The sequence below is a fragment of the Vipera berus genome (assembly GCF_964194415.1).
Source record: "Vipera berus genome assembly, chromosome: 6".
Lineage (NCBI taxonomy): Eukaryota > Metazoa > Chordata > Lepidosauria > Squamata > Viperidae > Vipera > Vipera berus.
In genome coordinates, this window is record NC_138208.1 from 83816653 (window position 1) to 83842631 (window position 25979).

Below are 25979 nucleotides of genomic sequence, written 5' to 3' on the forward strand. Positions count from 1 at the left end.
CAAGACAGTAATCCATGAAGGGGTAGGTGTGGCTAGGTAAGATAATTTTTCCTTCCTCTATAATCTCAATGTGCAACCAACACTGCTCCAAGAGTTTATACAGAACCAGACCAGGCCTAGCCCAAGAATGACACAGAATAATCTAACCAAAGTTCAATTCATTACAGCAGGGTTCCCTAATGTTTCCAGCTTTGCAGAATCTCGTACACCGTTGGCATGGGAATGCAGGAAGAACTAGCTCGGTGTTTGTTAACCTTAGCAACTTTAAGATGTGTGAATTTCAACTCCCAGAACAAGCCAATCAGCCGTGTTGTGTTGGCTGGGGAATTCTGAGAACTGAAGTCCACACGTTTTAAAGTTGCTGAGTTTAACCAACGCTGATCTAGCGGATTCCCTGGAAAGATATGGGAAGTCCATTCGAGGCGCATTTTCTGTCTGAAGTCATCCCAAAGAACCTCCTAATCATCTGATAGGCCAGCCGTGGAAACCAAGAAAGCCAGAAGGAATGAGGCACCCCTGAATTACAAGGATGAAGTAGACAGGAACAAATCAGATATGACCATTCAGGTCTGATTGATGTTTAAGTTAATGAAATGCGTTGAACTGAAAATTGGTTACAGCGTCTCTGGTGAATCATAAAATCATAGACATAGGTGTTGTAATATACTTTGGGGATCATCAAGTCCAAGTAGTATGACAACAATGGGATGAGCTCCCATCCTCGCCCCTGCCAACCTAGTAGTTCAAAAGCATGCAAACGCAAGTAGATAAATAGGTACCACTTCAGTGCTCCGTGATGTCATGCTGGCCACATGACCATGAAAATGTCTTCAGACAGCACTGGCTCAATGGCACTGAAGCAAATGAGTACCGCTCCTTATAGTCGGCAACGACTAGCGGAATAAAATCCGCAGGGACTCCTTTGTCAGATAGTGGATTATGTCTGTGAAAGGGGACGTGATGCGATGGATTAGAGTGTTGTTGTGGTTAGTTGCGAAGTCGTGTCTGACCCATCGCAACCCCATGGACAATGTTCCTCCAGGCCTTCCTGTCCTCTACCATCTTCTGGAGTCCATTTAGGCCAGGGGTCTTCAAACTCAGCCCTTTTATGACTTGTGGACTTCAACTCCCAGAATTCCTCAGCCAGCGTGCCTGGCTGAGGAATTCTGGGAGTTGAAGTCCACAAGTCATAAAAGGGCTGAGTTTGAAGACCCCTGATTTAGGCTCACGTCTACTGCCTACTGGATTAGAGTAGGGGGTCTTCAAACGTGGCCCTCTGATGACTTGTGGACTTCAACTCCCAGAATTCCTCAGCCAGACACGAATTCTGGGAGTTGAAGTCCACAAGTCATCAAAGGGCCACATTTGAAGACCCCTGGATTAGAGTAATGTGGCAAGTTCTCAGGAAGGATAGAACACATATCTAGGGAGGGGGGAAAGACAAGAGGCAGCACAAACTGGAGCTGGATCAAAGACGGAAAAAGAGATTTAGGATAGCCATTCCTGGGGTATATCCATTAGGATTAGACTAGTATAGCCAGTTTAGTCTGGCAAAATTCTTTCTGCATAGTGAAAACAAATACATGTAATCCCCGACTTAACAGCAATTCATTTAATAACAGTTTTTCACACTTAATGACCATTGCATGATTCCCCCATGGTCACATGATCAAAGGGAAAAAGAACAAACATTGAACCTCAACTTTTTACTTTTCCATAGTAGTGTAAACTAGCCATTTCTATAACAACAAATGAATCTAATCAGTAAAAGCCAAAATCCCCCCCTTTTTTAGCCATCAAGTTTTTGACACCTTCCTAAGCACTGGTGGTACTCAGATATTGTCGCGTCCCAAAAGTGGTACAATCTGTGAAAAGCCCTGCTCTAGAAAGCTTACAAATGCCTCTTACCATAATGTATGCCATGGTTGTTTTACCTTCTCTCCTTTCTCTTTCTATTAGGAAACTTCTCAAAGACTGTTGCGATCCGAGCCATCGCTTTGCCATGACGAAGCAAAATTCGCCGGTGGGAAAGAGCGTCTGGTACGATGGCGAATTTCTCTACTACTTCACGATTGACAACGAAACCTCCTCACTCTTTCCAAAGGTTAGTGACGAGGATATGCTGGGGAAGGCCAGTTTGCTCTTCCCAGGACGCTCTGTGTACATGTCAGGAGGACTTGTTGAACACATCCCTGTTGTCGAGAATTGCACATCATGGTTTATTTAATTGCGGCTTGCTGAGTAAACTGTAATTGCTTTCACACTGTGCTTATAAATCATTCCCGTTAATAATAATAATAATAATAATAATAATAATAATAATAATAATAATAATAATAATAATAATAATAATAATAATAATAATAATAATAATAATAATAATAAAGTTGGAAGGGACCTTGGAGGTCATCTAGTCCAACCCCCTGCTCAGGCAGGAAACCTTATACCATTTCAGGCAAATGGCTGTCCAGTCTCTTCTTAAAAACTTCCAGTGTTGGAGCATTCACCGCCTCTGGAGGCAGGTTGTTCCACTGGTTAATTGTTCTAACTGTCAGGAAGTTTCTCCTTAGTTCTAGGTTGCTTCTCTCCTTGACTAGTTTCCATCCGTTGCTTCTTGTCCTGCTTTCAGGTGCTTTGGAGAATAGCTTGACTCCCTCTTCTTTGTGGCAGCCCCTGAGATATTGGAACACTGCTATCATGTCACCCCTCACTCTTCTCTTCATTAAACTACACATACCCAATTCCAGCAACCGTTCCCTATATGTTTTAGCCTCCAGCCCCCTAATCATCCCGTTGGATGAGGACACGGTGGCTCGCGTGGTTAGGACACTGGGTTGGAGGTTAGCAAGCCCGTGTTCTTTTTTTTTTATTAAAGAGTTTTACAAAAAAAAAATTACAATACATATCCCCAAAACCCACCCGCCCCAAACCACCCCCCTTCCCCCCCCACTTCCCAGAGCTGAATACAGGGTTATAGATATAATAATCATATTCTAACTAAGATTATCCATTATAAAATTAACCAAATTCATAATGTGCTTTAACATAGATACATTCAAATTATTAAAAACATAATAATAATAACTTAAACAAAAATATAATCAATACTAATACTAAAATTAATAACAATCTAAAATCTACTCATAAGCTAAATGGAACTTTTTAGTCCCATATTTATTCTGAATATAATCTATCCATCTTCTCCAAACTGAAATATATCTTTCTTGTGAGTAATCCTTCAAATAAGCAGAAATCTTAGACATTTCTGCAAGATTCGATACCTTAAACACCCATTCTTCTATGGTAGGCAAACTATCCTTCCAATATTGTCCCACCAGTAACCGTGCTGCTGTTATCAAGTTCAACATCAAATTGATTTCTTTAGTATCACAATCTACAACAATACCCAATAAAAACAATTGTGGAGAAAACTTTATCTTTCTCTTAAAAATCTTTTGAATGTTCCACCAAATTTTAATCCAAAAAGCTTTTATATTTCTACAAGTCCACCGCATATGAAAATAAGTAGCATCTAAACTACCACATCTCCAGCATTTAGACTGTAGGTTAGGATACATGTTAGACAACCTTTTGGGATCCAAATGCCATCTATAAAACATTTTATAAAAATTTTCTCTTAAATTTTGAGCCTGAGAGCAAGCCCGTGTTCGAGACCCGAATGCTGCCATGGGGTGAGATGAGCTCCCGTCCTTCACTCCAGCTTCTGCCTTGGACATGAAAGGAGGCACCAGTTGGGCGTCCCTTGAGCAACGGTGATGTCACCAGCTAATCCTTTCCACCCAGAAGCGCCTTAGTGCTTCTGACATGCGTGCGATGCGGTGTGATGCGATCCACATTGGATGCTTTCAAACTAAACCAATCATTTGGGCTCCCAAAAACAAGAGAGACAAGTTGATTTTTTTTTCTAAGCAGTTTCCTTTATTGTTCCTCCCCCATAGGCGGAAATCTTGCCAAACCAGAGCAAACTATTTGCATCCTTATGGACATACTCTGAGAACTCCTTCTTAACAGCACTTCCTCCCACTCAAGCTATTTAAACTTAGCTGTATTTTGCTCCAGCCCCTCCCCCCTGGAAATCCAGACTACATTCCACCACACCAAACCGGTAAATAAATACTGACCCCAACTAAGCCCCAAATTTTCCCTTGCCAAACTGGGCAGGCGTGGTGAGTTGTGGCCCATTTTACGACCTTCTTTACCATGGTTGTTAAGCGAATCGCTACAGTTGTAAAATGAATAATTTTGCAGTTGTTAAGTGAATCTGGCTTCTCTCATTGGCTTTGCTTGTTGGAAGATCCCTAGGAAAGTTGCAAATGACAATCACACCTTCTCAGCATGCTGCAACCATTGTAAATACGTGCCAGTTGCCAAGCACTTGAAGTTTGATGACATGACTGGGGGGGAATGCTACAATAGTCATAAGTGGGTGAACTGGTCATAAGTCCCATTTTTCAGTGCCATTAAATGACTGTAGTACGTCAAGGACAACCAGAAGGCAGGATGGTTACAAATTTAGCAGCTGTGCAGAATGTGCAAGGCTTGAGGGTATTAACCTTCTAGATTTGGAAATGCATTTTCACATTTTGTGCAAACCTAGTTTGCTCTTATGTTATGGCTCATGGTTTCTAACTCAGAGTAGGCTAATTCAGGTTAATCAGGTTATGTCAGTACAACTAGTATGTCACTTTTTTCTGCTGAGTGTTGGTGGAATGCTATCTAGGATTTTAATATCAAATAATAAATATACTGGCATGCCGAAGACTGCTTCTGCTCGTTGGCACACTCATTAAAAACTATGAAACCAGTATTAGAATAATTAATCCTGATCCAACTTGTCTAAGTTTAAAAGTTAAGCAGTTCAAAAAGTTTTAATACTTGGATAGAAATCACCCCAAAAGTAGGAATTAGACTGGGAACCTGAAAACCACCCTGCAGAAGAAAGCATTTTATATTGCTACCAACAAAATAACATGCCTGTCCATGGAACATATGACGTTGAGGTTCCTTTATGTTATAGTGAAAATCAGAAAATTTCCTTCTGACTCCTTAGCTTCTTCTAAAGAAGTATTTCTCTCCACCCACCCCCCACCTTCTTCTCAACAGCTACTTTGCAAAAATGATCTCAGATTGTGATTTTGGCTTTTGATATATCGTCTCTGACCATGGGAACAACAGTAACAAATATGACATGGCATGTAATAAGGACTGAAACAGATCATCTTCCCCTATTCAGTTGAGATTCGGCATTAGGTAGGTAGGTAGATAGATAGATAGATAGATAGATAGATAGATAGATAGATAGATAGATAGATAGATAGATAGATAACCTTTGTTGTCATTTTTTTTTCCTTTGGGCACAATGGAATACATTAAAAATGAAATTTAGTTGCTTCCTCTCAAAGTGTACACATACATCACACACATTTAAAACATACTATATACAACATATGTATAGACCTACATCCTTACATACAAGTAACATATAAATATTTGTCATTACAAAGTACTTACCCTTTTAATGTCATAGTATCTGCCTGTTAGATGGGTGGGTCCTATTACTAGACGTTTGGTAGAATAAAAGTTATCAAATCATTAAAACATCAAGTGTAAGTAAGTGGACAAGTCACCATTTACTAACTACAAAGAGATGAAAGGATGCACATAGAAAGAAAGAAAACCCATACACACATTAAAAAAAATCTTCTACCCTCCATCTTTTGCTCCAATGAGTAACTGACCACATGGTTCTTCCACATTCAGCTGACTTTGTAGGGTTAATCATTCTCAGCAGTAGGACGGTATGAAGGACTATGCCAAGGAGTGATTAATAGTAATTAATGATCCATGTCTGTGTTCTCACAATGTCAGCACAATACTGTTTCAGAATCCCGAGTGTTGTTGTGGTTATTTGCCTTGTGTACTATGGGAAAAATATCCGAGTTGTGTGAGCAGGTTTCCGAGGATAGTGAGAAATCATTTTGTCAGCCTGATATTGTAGGCCAAACCAATGAGGTTGGTTTGGCATGATCTGTTTTTAACAAACCCCTGCTGGCTGCTAGTTACGGCTTTGTTTGCTTCTACTTGTTCGCAGATCTGTTTTTTGATTACCTTTTCTAGGATCTTCCCGGGTATTGATGTTAAACTGATTGGTCTGTAGTTTCCTGGGTCCGTTGTTTTCCCTTTCTTGAAGATGGGGACCACATCAGCCTTTTTCCAATCCTCAGGTACTTCCCCAGTGCTCCAGGATTTGTGAAAGATGTGGTGCAATGATTCTGAGATAACATCTGCCAGCTTTTTCCGAACTCTGGGATGTAATCTTTTGGGTCCTGGTGATTTATATTTGTCAAGGTTGGATAGCTGTTCTCTTACCATTTTCTTGCTTATTTTGACTTTTGTTTCTAGTATGTCTTTTGCAGTGGTTTTTTTTTTGGTGTGTTGGACTATGGGTTTTTTTTGTGTGTGTGAAGACTGATGCAAAGTATGAGTTTGTTGTGATTCAGGGTCAGCCTGTGGGTTCGGCAGTTGGGTCGGACGACTCAGAGGAGGAGGAGGAGGGGGGTGTTGAAGAGCTTGCTGAGGGGGTTGGACAGCTTGATGAGAGCCCTCAGCCAGGCCCCTCTCACCTGGTCACGACGCAGACCCAGCTGTGTGAGCCTGACAGCGTGGATGAAGATGACCCACAGCTGGCCCTGTTCAAGGACGCCCAACGCAGGAGGCAGTCAATCAGGAGTAAACAGAGGAAGGCAATGGGGCTCCTCGGAAGGAGGCAGAGAGAAGCCACGCCCTGAACTGTATTTAAGGGGGAATGCGTGGGAGGGCTGGTTTGCTGAAGGCAACCGCTTGAAAAGCTCCTGTTTCTTGGTTCGTGTCTTGTTCTATTTGTTTTTGTAGCAATAAATTTGGCAGGCGTAATTCCAGCCTCTTGCCTTCTTGTAAAAGGGGTTGTCCCTGCCTTTTCTGCAGGGCCGGTAGCAGGCTGGTACAGAACAGAGTTAAGCAGCTCTGCTTTCTCCCTGTTGCCTGTAATTTCCTTGCTCCCTTTCCTTATTTCATTTTCTAAAATAAAAAAGTAGATTAAGGCTGTCGAAACCTGCAGCTGACAAATAACACCCATTCATACACCATCCCACTGTAAATAGGTATTCGGGGAGAAATAAGTATTGCTTTCCAAAATTGCTTGGGAGCTTTGTGGCCTTTTTCTAAAAAACAACTCCTATTTTTGAAAGTTTCAAATGATGTAGTACGATTTTCAAATAATGGTAGCTTCATCGACCTAATGCTTGGTATATTTCTTCCTGGATAAAGAACTTTCTTGAAAAATCCTGTCTGCTATTGCTGTCGGGCTGATTTTTACCTGCTTTTAAACTCAGGATCACTTCAGCTGATCCGAATACAGCATTCCATCATGCCTCTACAGCGGGGGTGTCAAACTCACGTCACGTGACGTGTCATGACGTATCGCGACTTTTTTTTCCATTGCCGGCAACGGGGTGGGTGCGGTTTCGCTATGATGCATCTGGCCCACGGGCCGGCAGGTTGACACCCCTGCTCTACAGAGACCACAATAAAACTGAGTCAATGGCAACTTGATAGTACGTAATATGGCTTAATGTGTAAACTTAAACTTTTGAAGGGAGGACTTTGGAGAAAAGTGTCTTGCTGACAGTGCTACTAGCAGCTTTACAGCCAGGAAAAATCATGACTTTCTCATGCTTTCACAAACTGAAATTGTGTCTGTATCATAAGGCTGAAAGCAGCGTCTTTGACAGCTAAATTTGTCAAACAGTCAACAAAGGGTCCCACGTGGAGTTGTTAAAAAGACATGCAAGAACCAACTTCCATACTTAACATGTCTCCAGCTGTACTGTCTGTTGTAGCCCTCACATTGTTTTAACACTGTCACCAGGTTGTAAGTACCTTTCGTGATGCCTGTCATAACTTTAAATGACCACTAAGTGACCAGTTGTAATTCAAGACCTACTTGGAATGACTGGCTGTGGAGTTTCTCAGTCATCCATGTCGCAGTTGTCTCAAAGGTGTTTTATTTTTAAAGGCAACTTGACTGTTTTTTCCTTGAGGAAGAAGAAGTTTCCCTTTTCATACAAAAAGCTTCATCGGTTCTGCCAGGATGGTGGGAGCTATGGAGGGATTCTAGCTCTTGAGGTTTATCTGTGCCCTCAGTCCACGTTCTGGATAGAAAGGACCATTGGGTTGAAAGAGAGATGAAAGAGGCCATTTATGTTAACGCTGAGCAGTCCTGTCTCAACAGAGGGGGAGGGATAAGACCCAAACTATCTCCGGTCTACAAGGCAGCCCTTGCAGCAGTGTCCAAAAAGAATCCACCACCATTTGCACTCTGATACAGATGACCCTGAGGGCACAGATAAACCCCCAAGTGGCCTCACAAGCTCTCAAGGAGAGTGCTAATGACCAGATGACTATAAAGAAATAGGATTCTTCCAACTCCCTCTCCATCTTCTCAGAACTAATCCCTCTATAGCAGGGGTCTTCAAACTTGGCCCTTTTGTGACTTGTGGACTGCAACTCCCAGAATTCCTCAGCCAGCGTGCCTTGCTGAGGAATTCTGGGAGTTGAAGTCCACAAGTATAAAAGGGCCAAGTTTGAAGACCCCTGCTCTATAGCCCCCACCATCCTGCCAGTCCAATGAAGCTGCTGCTTCTTCTTGTTGTTGTTCTTCTGCTTCTGCTTCTTGATTTTGCATTCCTGAACAAGTTTGAATTGCTCACTGATGAGGAATTGCTCTGAGAGTGATCAATAGGTCATGGGGACGGATCACATACAAAAAGGTTGTATCTTACAATGCAGGTGTTCAATATGTTCCCTTATAAATTAATCCTGGAAGGGAAATGAGTAAATTCCAAGCAGGGCTAGAGTTGAAAGACTATAGTTTGCATTAGAAAAATAGAAGAAAAAAATCCCATATGTTTCCCACCTAGGGTCAGGACCCACCCCAAACCACGTCTTAGGAAGACAAAATTCTTGGAGTCAAGTCTATTCCAAAAAGAATCTTTACTATGACATGCTTGGTTGTAGGAAATGAGACAGGACTTAATATTATTCCACGAACTAACCCTTATATAGAGTTCCCGGTTTAACTCCCCTTGGCCCCATTTGGTCAGTCCCCCATCCTTTCTCTCGTATCATCCCTCTCGTGGGAAAAAGGAACTTAGGACCCTTCATGTTTATTGCTCTCTTCCGTGACACAAGCCAGATGCTAGCCCTCCCTTTTGTTTCCCCAGTTCAAAAGGCTTCTCCTTTCCTTTGAAATGCCTAATACTGGTTCAATACACATCCATTCTCTTCTCTTCGGAAGATGGCAGAATCCATGGAATAATGTTTTAAACATACATTTATGAATATGATATAAATGGATTCTGACACCTAGTAAGCAAACAGATAGGGCATTATCATCCTTCCCCAATGTATTACTGTAAATAATTCAGAAAGCATTTTCCCAGACATCTTTTGGAAACAGAAAACAGGTTTTCAAAAGATGGCTATGAAACCATCATGGATACCAATCTTAATGCCTGCCAGGCCTCTTATCTCTCTTTTTCTAAATAAAAGAAACAAACACAGCGCTCCTGATTTTTTACAAAGACAAGCACCAGCCTTGATTTTATTGCAGAATTACATTATCTAACAAGGACAGCATCTTTCTTTGGAAGTTTTTCAGCAAATAATTTCTCTGATGTTGTCGCAGGAAAATTTATAGACTCAACCTCCAAAAGATAACAAAAGTGGCATATCTCACTATTCATTTCCTTGCTTGTTAATTTATATATCTGAAAATATTTTATTTTACATTTAAAATAGTTCCATCCCATTATTTAAAATAAATAGTTCTATCCCCTTATTTAATCACAGTCTGAAAGCATCTAACAATATAAAATATAAGTATATCTTGTAAAATTGATCCATAAATGTGACAGAAATCTTCATTCACTTGTATGAGGAATGGGCGACGCTGGCTGAGGAATTCTGGGAGTTGAAGTCCACAAGTCATAAAAGGGACAAGTTTGAAGACCCCTACCCTATAACATTTCAAACAGTTGTCCAATCTCTTCTTAAAAACCTCCAGTGATGGAGCAGCACAACTTCTGAAGGCAAGCAGGGCCTCTGATGGGGATTGCTGGGAACTGTGATTAGGAAACCTATAGAAGATTGCGTACATCTGCCATACAGGAAGAATAGACCTCTCAAATCTCTTCTCCACGTTTGGTTAGTCACCTTCTCAGTGGTTGCAAGCTCAGGTCTACTACACTGTATTGAGTTGATATTTAAGTATAGCTTAAGTCATTGCATGTAGTTTTTCTGTTATGCCAAGAAGCTCAGGTTTTTCCCCCCCTGCTACTGGGAAAAAGGAAGGAAATCATGTAAAATGTTTGTATCCAGCTGCAAGTGTCACCTTTCTCATTGCCTCTGAAGTGGGCATCCTGTGTTGTGCAATCCGTGAGATTTATTTTCTGACCTTCAAAGGCCCTTATAGTTCAAATCCTACTCTGGTTATGGTTTTAGGTAATGCTGAGGTTAAGAAACCCATAGAAAAGGTAAGAATATAAGCAGTGCCCTTCTGGATCACATCTGTCCCATCTAATCCAGCAGTCCACAGCTGCAGAAGGAGCCTTTTGGTCTCCCAAGAGATGTTCTTCAGAGGCAGTCCTATAGCACTGATCCCAGGACTTCTTGAACTGAACTGAATTGGTCCAATTACAATTCATCTTGTGTTGATGAATTCCAAAAGTTTAATCGCTCTAAGGTAGATACAAAGCGTGTCTCTTGAAGACCCAAAGTCTGTTCTCCAGCAATATTGGGCTCCCTCAACCCTCCTTCTAAAATCACCAGATGCATCGCTTCTTTTTCCAGGTGTGATTGTGACTCCTGTTTTCTCTTGCCAGGAGATTCCACTCCAGCTACCACTGAAGAGATGCTCTGTGGTGGGCAACAGCGGCATTCTGAAGAACAGCCGCTGCGGCAAGCAGATTGATCAAGCGGACTTCGTCATGAGGTAAAAGCCGCCATTTTGGCTACGCTTGCCTTTCCTCCCTTTATTGTTTTTTTTTAAAGTATAGAGAACCTTTTCTCAGGAAGAATTACAAGTAGTCCTAAACTTACAACCATTCCGTCTGGTAAACTCGCAAGATTCGTTTTTCTCGCCATGTACATGTGTATATAACCTGAACTAGACTGTCATTTCTCTGTGTAATATATGTAATATATGTGGGTATATGCATAATTCTTTATTTATTTTTCTCATATTTATGTAGCGTATAGCGGAGGTGGTGAGCCTTTGAGAGCTGTATGCAATGAAATTTTATTTTAATGTATGCCAATTAGTGTACATTCATAGTGACAATAAAGTTATTATTCTATTCTATTCTGTTCTATTCCATTCCATTCCATATTCTATTCCGTTCCATTCCATTCCATATTCTGTTCTATTCTATCCTATCCATTTCTGATTCTATTCTATTCTATTCCATTCCATTCCATACTCTGGTCCATTCCATTCCATTCCATATTCTGTTCCATTCCATATTCTATTCTATTCTATTCTATTCTATTCTATTCTATTCTATTCTATTCTATTCTATTCTATTCTATTCTATTCTATTCTATTCTATTCTATTCTATTCTATTCTATTCTATTCTATTCTATTCTATTCTATTATTACATTACATTTTTTATTCTATTGAGTGACTGTTCAAAGTTACAAGGGCACTGGAAAAAAGGATTTCAGACAATAACCCTTCCCATCACCTCTGATCCAACTGTTTTTTATTGGACATACCAAGGATTGATATGCAGACCAAAGTGTACTGTCATCATTTCCATATTATATCAGTGTTTCAACCTCCTTAGTGTTTATCTTCCATATAGTAACTGAAAATGCTGTTTTCAGACCTATGTCGGCCTAGGGATATTGAAGGTTAAATGCAGATTTTTCTGCGCTTAAGACATGTGCGGAAATACTGCATTATTACCATCTCCTTGTCCACGTCTAGTTTAACAGGTAGTCCTCTCTTACTGACTGCTTGTTCAGTGACTGAAGTTATGACAGTGCTGAAAAAGTTGCTTTATGACCAGTTCTTGAATTTGCTGCTGTTGCAGTGTGCCCATGATCACACGATGATCACCCTTTGGGTGCTTCGCAACCGGCACATTTATGACGTTTATAGTGTCCTGCGGTCATATGGTTGCCATGTATGAGTTTCAGTTGCTGGTTTCCGACAAGCAGAGTCAATAAAAGTTGTGGTCCTGTGATGTGGCGTTTAATGACCTGTGATGGATTTGCTTAACAGCCACAGCAGAACTGATGTCACAAGTCCAGTGCCGCTACATGGCATTTCACAACAGCCACTTTGCTCAGCAATGGAGTTGCTAGTCCCAGCTGAGGCAGTATGTTTACTCGCCTCCTGGGAAAAACCTTTTTCTTAATAGATTTTTGACTCGAGCAAATACATGACTACTAATAAAAGAGAATAATTAGTAGCTCAGAGTTGAAATGAGGGGTCCTTGATGCTCTCTGAGCCTGCTTGTTTTCTTGCAGACGTCTCATCACCCAACTAGATAACATCATCAGTGCTGGTAAGGAGTGCGGTTTGCTGTCAGTTCTGCTTTCTAGTGGCTTGCCTGTCAGTGTTGGTGGGGGCAGATTCTTTGATTGGGCTGTTTGCTGTTGGCTTCTTTGGCAGTTTCTTGATTGGAGTTTTGTTTACCTGATTGTTGGTCCGGTGTTAACCTTGGAGTTAATCTGTGCTGATCTGGGTGCTGCTTGCTGATGGAGCGATGCTTGGGTCTTTTTGTTCCTTTTTTGGGCTGAGTGATAGTCCCTTTTGCATAGTCTAATGATGTAACCTAGTTTGGGTAATGAAACATCTGCAAGAAAACAATCTCAGAGAGCTCCAATGACCCCTCAAATACATGAATGCACATAAGAAGTATAATTTAATATAATATGCTTTTCTTTTTCTTCCTTCCAGATGTAATCTTGCTCCACTAGGCAATGCATACAGCAATGATGTTGGATCAAAAACTCAACTGGTAACTGCAAATCCCAGCATAATTAATAACAGGTAAGCAGCGAATTGCCTGTCTCTTCTTCAGTTCCTAGGCTGAATAAGAAGGAAAAAGAGGCATCCTGGTTTGTTTGTTTTTTGTTTTTAAAGAAAGGAAAAAGGCATTTTAAAGTCAGAATGTTGTGAGCAGAATTGTCTTTCTAGCAGCCTGTGTACAATCAACCACAATCTTACAGGGTGTGTTAAGAAGTCAAATGATTCATTTGTCATCTCAGGTGATTTGAAATTGGTTTGCATCAACCTGCTTCAAAAAAGAGGGGTGAATACTGGAATATGATAGTCAGAGCCAATCATGTGCACTCAACATGGGTCAAAAGCTCACAAGATTCCCAATTTTGGTACTTAAAAAGGAAATTTTTTAGCCCTTCAACCTGTGTTTGAAACATGTAACGTTTCAGGAGCCAAACATGTAGCTAAAAAGGAAAACTATAAATGAGGCCTGAGTCTCAACTTTGTAAGAAGTGTCTCCTAACAAGAAGTACAGGTGGGGTGGGGGTGGGGGTGGGGAAATGTAATTTGCACAATACTATATCAGTGGTCCCAAACCTTTCCAGCTTTGTGGACCTGCAATGGTGGCGGCAGTGGGGGAGGGGAGGGAAGAGGGGATGGTTTTGCTCATGCACCCACCTTGCACAAATGGACTTCATGCACTTGCCTGCCGCTTGCACAACCCAGTTCCCAAGCGGCCTGGTACCAGGCTGTGGCCTAGGACAGGGGTAGGCAACCTCGGCGTGGACTTCAACTCCCAGAATTCCTGAGCCAGCATGGCTCAGCTTGGAAACCTTTCCCTTTCCCCTCAGCATGGCTGGCTCAGGAATTCTGGGAGTTGAAGTCCATGAGTCATGAGGGGGGTATAGTTCCCCCATGCTGGCTCAGGAATTCTGGGAGTTGAAGTCCACGAGTTATAAAAGAGCCAAGGTTGCCTACCCCTGCCATAGATATACCTCCCTGTTTAATCACCTAGGACAGGGGAAGGCAGTCTTGGCTCTTTTATGACTCGTGGACTTCAACTCCCAGAATTCCTGAGCCAGCATGGCTCAGCATAGAAACCTCTCCCTTTCCCCTCAGCATGGCTGGCTTAGGAATTCTGGGAGTTGAAGTCCATGAGTCATGAGGGGGGTATAGTTCCCCCATGCTGGCTCAGGAATTCTGGGAGTTGAAGTCCACGAGTTATAAAAGAGCCAAGGTTGCCTACCCCTGCCATAGATAAACCTCCCTGTTTAATCACCTAGGACAGGGGAAGGCAACCTTGGCTCTTTTATGACTCGTGGACTTCGACTCCCAGAATTCCTGAGCCAGCATGGCTCAGCATAGAAACCTCTCCCTTTCCCCTCAGCATGGCTGGCTTAGGAATTCTGGGAGTTGAAGTCCATGAGCCAAGGTTGCCTACCCCCGGCCTAAGGATTGGGGACCCCTGCTATATATACTGTATACAATACTAGATGCATTTGCATCTCTGAATTCTGAAATAATTTCCCTGCCTAAACAAAGAGTTCCAAATATCCAAATTAACTATCAAAAAGTGATTGTGGAGGAGTGAAATACAATGAAGTAGCTGAAATTCTGGAGTTCTACACGCTGAAACTGATTGAGACGGCACCCACGTTTAGATTCTTCTGAAGCTATCATTTATGCTCACAGTGTGTTATCTTTGTGTAAGAAATGAAGTCATCTTCCATATTTGTAAACCTTCATCTCATGCCCGTGCATATCTTGGTTAAAGTGTGTAGGAAATTACATGTCCTTTGCTTTATTATTGTCTGGAATCGGGAGGTTTTCAGCATCAGTGTCTAAAAATTATGCAAACTGCCTGGGTGTGATTTTTCAAAAGTCTCAACAGGCTTTTGGTAGGCTGGTAGGCAGAGAACCAAGATTTATTCCCTGCAGAAAAGTTTATGTTCACCTCCCATGCAGCAGAATGTGAGCATTTCCTTCAGAATTCAAAGGAAGTCCCTGTGGATTTTACTCCGTTATTCATTGCTGACTGTAGGGGATGGTGCTCATCTCCATTTCAAGGGCCGTTGAGCCAGTGCTGTCCGAAGACATTTCCATGGTCATTAGCTCAGCATGACATTTCTGAGTGCTGTTTCCTTCCCACCAAGGTGGTGCCTATTTATCTATTCGCATTGGCATACTTTTGAATGGCTAGGTTGGTAGGAGCTGGGGCGAGGACAGGAGCTCACCCCTTTGCATGATGCTGGGGTCTCGAACTTGGGCTGTTGGCTTTCCGACTGACAAGCCCAATGTCTTACGCACTGAACCGCTGCACCGCTCAGAATTCAAATACCCTGCAAAATCTTGAGCTGATAAGCTACAGGAGAGGTTGAAACCCACCAGATCTAATGCAAGAGGAGATGGGACTTGTACCAGCACTGCCCAATTTGGGCTGCACTTGAAATCCTCAAAATATCCAGCCCATCCTTTGCATTACCCAACCAATCACCTACCTGTAGTTGTAAGCACGTGGCTCACCACCAAACAAAGACTTGGAGAAGGAATTTAATGGTCAATAATGTGTGAATTAACCCTTACAGTATATTAAAAAGAGACCATTAGGTGACTCCGCATTGATTCACTTTGAGAAGAGGGATGAAGGGAAAAGGTTTGAGATTCTGTTACATCAATGCAGCTCCAGGCTTTGTCATGAAGACCAACCTGGAAAGGTTGACCTCAAGTCTTGGAAGCCATTTTCTCTTTGCAGTCCCCAGGTTTTGGCTGTGACCCTCCAGAATAACCCCAGGTTTGCTATCGGTGTTAAGTGTTTCATTGGACTGAAGGGAAGCTCGTATTCAATGCAAGGAGAAAGATGTATTAGTTATACTGAACTAATTAAATTCCTTCTTCTTCCATGTCTAGATCAAACTTTAAACTGCCAGAATGAAGCCACCTTCCTGGCTTTGTTGTTGGCCAAAATGTCATTATAGGTACATAGCTGACATACCAGGAGATGGCCTAGAACAGTGATGGCGAACCTTTTAGAGACTGAGTGCCCAAACTGCAACCCAGAACCCACTTATGTATCGTCAGGTGTCGGGTGGCCGTGGTCCATTGGGTGGGCGTGGCTGCAGTGGTAACGGCAGACTGGTAAGACTAAAAAGTTGAATCAATCAATTCCAACTTTGCGAGATCTTTTTTTTTTCACCTTGAGAAGTTGAAATTGATTGATTGATTTTTATTTATTTTTTGCACACGGCGGCGGCGGCCTAAAGCGAAAAGGTTTTATAAAACCCAGCTGAAGGCCTAGGACTGGGGCAACGGCGCGTGCCCACAGAGAGGGCTCTGTGTACCACCTGTGGCACGTGTGCCATAGGTTCGCCACCATGGGGCTGGGCTCTGCTTCTTTCCACATTCACATGGCATGTTGTTATCTGCTAAGATCCTCCACTTGAGCCTGCTGGTTTTATATTTAGGCACTCCAACCCTTAACCTATTCAGGGTCCTCCAAAAAATATAAGGGAGTCAGATCCTTCAGCCAGATCCTCATTTAACGTTATTCCTTGCTCGATGGTCTCCTTCCTCCATCCTTTAATTCAGCTTTGTACCCTCAAAAATGTTTGTTCTTGACATAAAGCAGTTTGTTCTTGCTGTGAAGCCATAAATTATGTAAATTAATTTGGAATGATTTTAAAATGAAAATTAAAGCAAAGCTAGTCTTTTCCTGGATCTGTTCATTTTTTATTCCTCTCCTCAGCTGTTTTTTTCTAGGCTGTCTTAGAGATACCCTCAGAACGGTCGAGAGTTTGGCCTTGGTCCAAAGAGATTGAAAATTGCTATTTTTTTAGCACTGTAAAAAAAATGCAGTCCTTTGCTTGTTTTTATTATGGTAGATTAAAAATGTAAGCAGTCTTCCCCCTCACACTGATCAAAATATTAACATCTCAGCTAGCAAGATACACCCACCCGTTTTTCTCTTCTGCCCCCATTCTGTTTTTCTTATTTAATTGCAAACACCACATATGGGCATTTATACTTATTTTTGAAATAAGGCCAGTTAATGCTTTTTCTTGCAAAAGAAGAGTTATTTGGCACGACCCAGAGTGCTTCTGTTTCTATAAATATGCAGTCTTTTCCCCGTACTTACTGTAACTACTACATCTTTTCATCCTATACGATGTCTATTTCAAGATAAGGTTATAATTTTGTAGTCTTCAATTTTGTAATTGAAGAGTAGCTCTTGTTAAACATCTGGCTGTCTTGCTTTCTCTTTGGGTGATTTTTTTTCTATTATCCATTCCCCTCCCCCATTATCTGTTTTCTACTATTGGTGATCTCTGTTTTGTTAAGATAAATTTTGAGGTCGCCCAGGTTTCCTGGTCTGCATTTTCCGTTCATTTACAGTTAAAACACTGATCTGTTTGAGACTTCTGCATGCCACTGGAGGCTGTCCCCAAGTTTGGAGGCTGACACAAAGCTGTGAGGATGTCTCTAGAGATTTTCAAACATCCATGGTTGTCCCAAAGGTGTGTTTCCAAAAGGCAACTGGACTTTCTTGGGCTTTTTCATTTAATGATGATGATGATGATGATGATGATGGAAGGGACCTTGGAGGTCATCTAGTCCAACCCCCTGCTCGACCAGGAAACCCTATACAATTTCAGACAAATGTCTGTCCAGTCTCTTCTTAAAAACTTCCAGTGTTGGAGCATTCACAGCTTCTGGAGGCAAGTTGTTCCACAGGTTAATTGTTCTCACTGTCAGGAATTTTCTCCTTAGTTCTAGGTTGCTTCTCTCCTTGACTAGTTTCCATCCATTGCTTCTTGTCCTGCTTTCAGGCGGTTTGGAAAATAGCTTGACTCCCTCTTCTTTGGGGTAGCCCCTGAGATATTGGAAGACTGCTATCATCTCTCCCCTCATCCTTCTCTTGGTTAAACTAGACATACCCAATTCCAGCAACCGATCCTTATATGTTTGAGCGTCCAGTCCCCTGATCATTTTTGTTGCTCTTCTCTGGACTCTTTCTAGAGTCTCAACATCTTTTTTACATCGTGGTGACCAAAACTGGATGCAGTATTGAAACGGTTTCATTCCTCATGCAGGCAGCCGTCGCAGGAAGATTCCACATCCGTTTACCCTCTGATTCAGATGAAGCAGAGGATAGATCAACCCTCAATGACTCTCAGAGGGCTAATGACTTTCAGAGGGCTAACCACCAGATGACTGCAATGAATATAAACCCTTCCATTCCCTACCTGTCAGTTAGAACTGAAGAAGCTTCTTGGATGAGAAGTGAAATGTTTTCAAGGGGGGGGGGAAAAGAAAGAAAGCCCATTTGCCTTTTGGAAAGAGCATCTTTAGGAAAAGCTATAGGGAGTCTTGTTATCTGTGTCGGCTAGGGCCCATATTTTGTGTTTTTAGACAACTCTTAGCATAGAGGTCCCCAACCTTTTGGGCACCAGGGCCAGGTTCCGTGGAGAGAGGTTTTTTCACAGACCGGAGGGTGCGTGGTTTTGTGTGCTGGCTGCATCCTACGGATGGGGCTTTGCTTGTTTGTGTGGACCAGTTGCTGGCATGCTGCAGCCCAGTACTGGTTCACGTTTGTTGAATAAGTACTATTGAATTGTATTAAAAAATTTTTAAAAAATTCTCAAAAAAATCCCTGTGTTTCAACAAAATGGGGTTTTAAAACTAGCTATAGCGGTCCTACAGTTAGCTGGAAGAGGATTTGACATAAGCTGCATATCCATGGAAGGTGACAATGAAGGGAAATAACATGACTGTTATTCATTCATTCATTCATTCATTCATTCATTCATTCATTCATTCATTCGATTTTTCTCCTGTCTTTATTACTTTATGAGTAACTCAAGGCATTGAACCACACATAATGCTCATTCTTCCTCCTATTTTCCCCTCAACAACAATCCTGCAAGGTGGAATGGGCTGAGAGAGAGTGATTGGCCCAGAGTCACCCAACTGGCTCTCATGCCTAAGATGGAACTAGAACTCCCTGTCTCCTGGTGATTGGCTCAAAGTCACCCAGCCAGTTTTCATATCTGGGGGGTGGGGTGGAGGAGTAGAACCCAGTCTCCTGGTGATTGGCCCAGTCAGCCAGTTGATTTTCATGCCTAAGGCAGGACTAGAACTCCCTGTCTCCTGGTTTCAGAATCTGCTTTGATGGGGTGCATTAATCACAGCATTATGGAATCCCCACCATTAAAGCTTTGCCCAGCTGTAGAGCAGAGAACTTTAGTTCTCTGGCCTGGGTGGCTTACCAGATGGCGATCTAGATTATCCATGGCATTCGTCCTAATAGTTGTGTCAGGAAGGTTGGCTTAAAAGTGATTTGATGAACAAAACAATTCTTAACAATGGGCATTCAGTGCTAGGCCGTTGCTTGGGCTGCTGTTTCACACAACAGCTGCACTCTGGGGCCAAGATCCAAGTCGCCTTTATGAAGCCACAGCCCCGTCAACCAGCAGTTCCTCAACGTGAACCATTTTACAGATTGGCAAGTCTTTGTAGCAGTTCTTGTGCTACAGCAATTTTATACACACACACACACATAGTGACGGCACTCAAGCCACGTTAGGTTTAATTTCGCCTAAAATCCTTTCTTCTGTCTTGAGTCTGTGGTTGCTTCAGTTACTTTCAGCTACTTTCCTGACGTCTCTGCAGCTTCTTTAAGGAAGTGTGTGAGCCACAAAAATGCCACGGTTTGATTCTGCAGTGTGACCTAGGGGATTTTCCAGCTGGCAAAGAGAAGGGAATGCAGAGAAGGAAAATTGCCTGCCAGCTGCTCTTCCCTGCAGCAAATGAGCGTTTCTCTTCTTTGCATTTCTGAGGAAAGTCAGGCCATCTAAGGTGACTTCTTTCTCCAAGGGGAAGGAGATGCTTTGTAGATCTCCGTTATTTACCACAGCAATATTCTGAGGAACTTCAAATAGGAATGTAATTGTAGGGGACTTCCGGTCCTGCGTGATAGCGACTGGTCGCCAGCTTGCGGACCGCCGCACCCCTGCGACCAACTTTCGTCCTGCCTGGAGACCCTAATGGGGTCCAAGCCACCCCAGAGAGGCAGCAAAGAAAGAAGGGTGCCCCGGTGACTCTGGAATGACGGCGGTCGTTCCGTTCGTCTTGGGGAAAGCCTTCTAACCCAACAGGGGAAAGGCTGTATTTCATCAATCAGCCCAAGCTACTTGCAACCGGAGTCCAAAAGAGCTAACCAGCACTACAGTAAACAGCATGCTTGAAACTGGGCGAGGAATCTGATTTTCCCTTTTCTATTCTACACTTAATTTCCTGGAAAAGATCCCCAAGAAGCAAAATACCTCCGAAAGTGAAGGAGGGGGACTTCCGTCCCATCCTTATACTAACGGAAGTGGTGAATTAAAATTTCTATGGAGGATCAAAATATATGGTAGTGAAATAAATTTATAAACTTGAAAGCTAAAATTTAACTTTGGACAAGTTTCAGATTGTTGAATGGTAAACACTCTCATTTTAAAGACTATTGTTCATATTGAAAACTAAATAGATGCTGACACCTAGTGGTGGATGAAGATTATGACAAGCTATGATTTTCATAGAGAACTTGCCAAAACCTGGGAAAAGCTAATTTGTGTTTGTGACCTTCAAAGCTTTAATAATAAAGAACAGCTGTGACAAAAAAAGACAATAATCTGGGCTGCAGACAAAGAGAGAATTATAAACTTTAGAAAAAAATCTTTTTTGAACTCTTTGGATTACAAATATCTATTTAACCGGGACTCTAAACCTATTTGAAGATAAGAAGGAAAACTCCAACTTTTGGTCATCATGGATCAGAGAAATGTAGACAGAACACATCAAGAAAACATAAATACCTCTTAGGAGGAGATATATAGCATACTGCAATTAATTCAAATAACACTGAGTTCACAAATAAATCCAAAATGAAAATACAAATCAATCTATGTCTAAGGTAACTTTACAACAACAACAAAAAACACTTCCAGGAAACAACAACAGAGAAGGAGCAGACAAAACAAATAAGTGGACATAAGTCAAGGACTAACTACCTGTATTTCTCGAGCAGTTCTAGGGAATTCTAGCAGTTCTCCACTCTTCTGCCTCTCCTTGGTTGCATTCTTACAACATAAGCCCTAAAGCTAGCTTTAAAAATCTGTTATATTTTCATAGCATGCCGCACCCAAAGAATACTCCACTGATCCAGCCATTCCCTCTTAGCCCTAGGAAGAAAACAATGGCCAACCACTTCCAAAACTGTGGCCAAAAAACCCCTCAGGATCTCGTCTGGGCAATTGCCAGGAGACAGGAATGACTCAAAGTCACCCACAGAGAAAATATCCTAATGTGGTACCCCAACTAGCCTAAATCTGTGACTTTCACCCCTTGAAGCAAATAGGTGTATCCCAGATTATAAATGTTGCTGTTATTAAATTTGACAGCTATTAATACTCGGAGAAGCAAGGCCAGACGGTGTGTTTCTTTCTGTACACTCTAAGCGTAATTCATAGTTTAAAAATAAAACAACAATGTTGTCAAAAATTGGAGGATGTTAATGTAAATTTTAGGGACGTGGTGGCTCAGTGGGTTAGGACGCTGAGCTTGTCGATCAGAAGGTCGGCAGTTTGGCGGGTCGAATCCCGAGTGCCGCGTAGCAGAGTGAGCGCCTGTTACTCGTCCCAGCTTCTGCCAACCTAGCAGTTCGAAAGCACGTAAAAATGCAAGTAGAAAAATAGGGACCACTACGGTGGGAAGGCAACAGCGTTCCATGCGCCTTTGGCGTCTAGTCATGCCGGCCACATGACCATGGAGACGTCCTCGGACAAACGTTGGCTCTTCGGCTTTGAAACGGAGATGAGCACCGGCCCCTAGAGTCGGAAACGACTAGCACGCATGTGCGGGGGAACCTTTACCTTTACCTTTTAATGTAAATTTAATAGCCTGACATCTGCTATCCTTAAATAGACAAGAGACAGAGACAGAAAGGGATATAATTTCCGTGTTTTCCTTTTTTTTATGTTAAAGTTTCTGTTTTAGTTTCCAGTAATACTTTTCATGTTTTTCCTATTTCTTAAGAATTTTTTTCTCTTTGTTTTTGTCTGATTTTTCCCCTAAATAGTTGAATATAGGTTGTTTATATACAGTAGCTCAGAGAGCATCAAGAATAGGTCAACCCTGAGTTACATATATACCATTTCACTAGAAAGAAATATTGCCCGTCTTAGCGTAACCTTTATTAAGATAACAATTCTCCCTGGGGTGCATCAGGATCCCCTGCTGAGGCCACCAGGAGACCTTCAGTTTCGGAAATAAAATCTGATATCAGAAGGATATAAAAATCTGACATCCTTCAGTGTCCTGTGGGTTTCCACGCATCAATCTCTTTCAGATCTCAGAAAGAAGACAGGATAAGAAGAGCTTATTTCTTGGGTCCAACAGTCCTGCAGCTGACCTAAATAATTTCTATTTCAATATTAAAATGCAAGAAGAATCCCATTTCAAAAATGATTAGATAATGAGGAGCAGCTGAAGATATCTCTGCTTCTCCCAACCCTTCTAGAGGAGCAAGAGAACCAGTTTGGTCTAGTGATTAAGGCAGCAGGCTAGAAAATGGGAGTCTGTGAGTTCTAGTCCTGCTTTAGCCATGAAAGCAGGACTGTTTGGTCTAAAACGGGTAGTCAACTTTGGCTCTTTTATGACTCGTGCACTTCAACTCCCAGAATTCCTGAGCCAGCCATGCTGAGGGGAAAGGGAGAGGTTTCCAAGCTGAGCCATGCGGAATTCTGGGAGTTGAAGTCCACGAGTCATAAAAGAGCCAAGGTTGCCTACCCCTGGTCTAAAAGCACCAGGCTAGAAAGCTGGAAGTGGTGGATTCTAGTTCTGCTTTACGCATGAAAACCACCTTTTTATGACTTTGGGCCAATCATCAGGAGACTGGGTTCTAGTCCCGCCTTAGGCATGAAAGCCAGCTGGGTGACTTTGGGCCAATCATCAGGAGACAATTGAGTTCTAGTCCCGCCTGAGCCATGAAAACCAACTGGATGGGTCAATCACAAAATTCACTTAACTGTCTTACTTAGCAATGGAAATTTGGGGCTCAATTGTGGCCATCAGTTGAGGACCACCAGTAGCTACCATTTTATAGAATGCTTATGACAGCCCTCTCAGAAATCCTAAGACTTACCGTCAGCATTGATTTAAATTAACCTGCCTTTATTGCAATGTTTGTCAGCTGTGGCTACTCTTAAGATGTGTGGACTTCAACTCCCAGAATTCTTGAAGCCCATGCACCTTAAAGTGGCCTTGGTTGGGAAGCACTAGCTTATTTCTTTGATCCTAGTTGCAGTGAGACCCTGAAACTTCACTAACTTTGACAAGTTATTCTTGTCGATATTTTGTTGGACTTTTCATAGTGTGCTTTGAGTAGTTGGTAAAGCATGAACTTACCATTTAACTTTCTTTTTCATTTTCTCTTTCTTTTTCTCTTTCCTTCTCTCCTCTCCTCTCCTCTCCTCTCCCCTCCCCCTCCCCTCCTCTCCTCTCCTCTCCTCTCCTCTCCTCTCCTCTCCTCTCCTCTCCTCTCCTCTCCTCTCCTCTCCTCTCCTCTCTTCTCTTCAGATTCCAGAATCTTCTTTGGTCCCGAAAAACATTTGTGGACAGCGTTAAAGTCTATAACCAGAGCTACATCTACATGCCGGCTTTCTCCATGAAAATAGGCACTCAGCCTTCTCTCCGAGTGTACTACACCCTCACTGACGTTGGAGCCAAACAAAAGGTGATCTTCGCCAACCCTAACTTCCTACGGGATATTGGCAATTTTTGGAAGAGCAAAGGGATTCACGCTAAGCGGCTTTCAACCGGTCTCTTCTTGGCCAGTGCAGCTCTTGGTCTTTGTGAAGAAGTGACAATTTATGGTTTCTGGCCTTTTTCGGTGGACCTCCATGGGCGGTATATTAGTCATCATTACTACGATAACATCATGCCCGATCCTGGCTTCCATGCCATGCCAGAGGAATTCTTACAGCTGTGGTTTCTCCACAAGAGAGGAATCTTACGAATGCAGCTGGAGCATTGTGAGGATTCTTGATTTTGCTCTACCTGGAGCACGAAACTTTGTGTTTTACAGTTGCTGTCGTTTACTTAATTTGCCATCGGCATAAAGAACAAACCACGAAGTATTGGTGGGGGTGGGGGTGGCTGGGAGGGGTGTGTGGAATCCTTTTAACAAACGTGCATGGACTTAACTCATAAGCTAAAAGTGAACTGAAGACTTGAAATTTTATGGCACTGATAATGTGAATTCCCTGGTGGATATTGTTTTGCAAAAAATGCAGAATGCAACTGTCCATTGGGAAGGCTCAAAATAAGACTGGAGAGTGAGTTTACAAAGGGCTTTCAACAACCGTGTTGAATACTTCCTGTTGCTCAGATATACAACTGATTTCCAAAATACTGGGGATGTGTTTTGTTCGCTTTTTTAATTTGTTCCTGAAGCTGGATTTTCAAAAGGTGCCTGAGTTATTTATTTTCATTTCCGTCAAAAAAATATTGAAAGTATAGCACAAGGGGCGAATTTTTCCTCCTCTTCCTCTTCCTCCTCCTCCTCCTCCCCCGTCCTCTCCCCTTCCCCTCCTCTTCAAGAAAACAACAATTTACTTCAATAGTGTATTCTACAAATCTTGTAGCACAAACTGGGATTTTTTTAAAAAAAAAATTAACAAATGGAAATGTTTTTAGCCAGATTTATCTTATGAAACAGCTGTCCAGCTTCTTCCACATAGAACTGTTGGGGGGGTGTTCAGAAGAATCAGGTCACTCCTGGTCATTTAAAGCCAATCCTATTCGAGCCTGCAAAATGAAGCTGGAAACAGTTCTGAGCTGCTGTTTTAATATCGAAATATTCAGTCCATGCTGGATGATAAAAAAGAACCAACATATTCTGTAGGTTCTTTATTATCTTGAGGCACTTCGTTGGTGTCCGAAAGTAACCTGTATAAATTTGGACTGCTTCATCATGCATTCTAGGACTTGTTAAATGCATTGCATTGTCTTTATGAAAAGCAGAATTTTCAACCCGTGCTAATACACCTAGTCATTGACTTATGATTACAATGGAGCCGACACAAAATCGTTTGCCAGCTCTTAATCTTTCCTGCCAATGACTTTGCCCGTGCTTTGTTGGGTTAATTTTATTTATTTAATTTATATTGCACCTTTATTATTATTATTTTATGAACTGAAGGCAATTGAACATATCTAATGCTCCTTTGTGCTATTTTCCCTACAGTAGCAACCTTGCGGCGAGAGATGGGTTGAGAGTGAGTGACTGGCACTCAGTCACTCAGCTGTCTTTCATGGCTAAGGCAGGACTAGAACTCAGCTGTTTTCTGTGATTGGTCCAAAGTCATCCAGTCAGCGTTCAGCCCCAAGGCAGGTCTTGAACTCAGCAGCTCTCGCTTTCTAGCCTGGCGCCTTAACCACTAATCTTTGTACATCACCCAGAGACGTTTTTATGAGATGGTTAGCCATAGAAATCATTTAAATAATTGAACAAATATTATGGCTTCTCCCTTAATAAATATGAATACTGGAGGGTATCTAAAAAAGCTACTTTGTTTTATTCACATGCATTTTTATGCAGCTCTAATCCATACAAATCTGGGTGATGGCCTAAAATGTGCTTAATTTCTTTTAACTAATCCTGCATGAATTTCTTATAATAAAAGAATAGTTTCAAATTGATATTTTGGGGCCCCACCTAAGGTGGGGTCATAGATGGGTGTGTCTTAGAAATGGCAATGTCTCCAATCTAGATGCAATCCTCTTGTTAGTAAGGTGTAAACATAAAGGTTTCCCCTATCCAATCGTGTCCGATTCTAGGGGACGATGCCGTCTCTGTTTCTTAGCCCAGA

The 25979-nt window shown here is 42.0% G+C and overlaps 1 protein-coding gene across 1 annotated transcript in view; it reads left to right on the top strand.

Moving 5' to 3' along the window:
- Positions 1-24154, top strand: part of ST8SIA1 (ST8 alpha-N-acetyl-neuraminide alpha-2,8-sialyltransferase 1) — a gene marked incomplete at its 3' end in the record, with an annotated part of 37288 nt that extends 13134 nt beyond the window's left edge. The window contains exons 2-5 of the mRNA XM_081330579.1: positions 1960-2104; positions 10941-11050; positions 13027-13119; positions 23686-24154. Coding sequence (XP_081186705.1) covers positions 1960-2104; positions 10941-11050; positions 13027-13119; positions 23686-24154 — 817 coding nt within the window. The remainder of the gene's footprint in view (positions 1-1959; positions 2105-10940; positions 11051-13026; positions 13120-23685) is intronic.
- Between the last annotated feature and the right edge of the window lie 1825 nt (positions 24155-25979).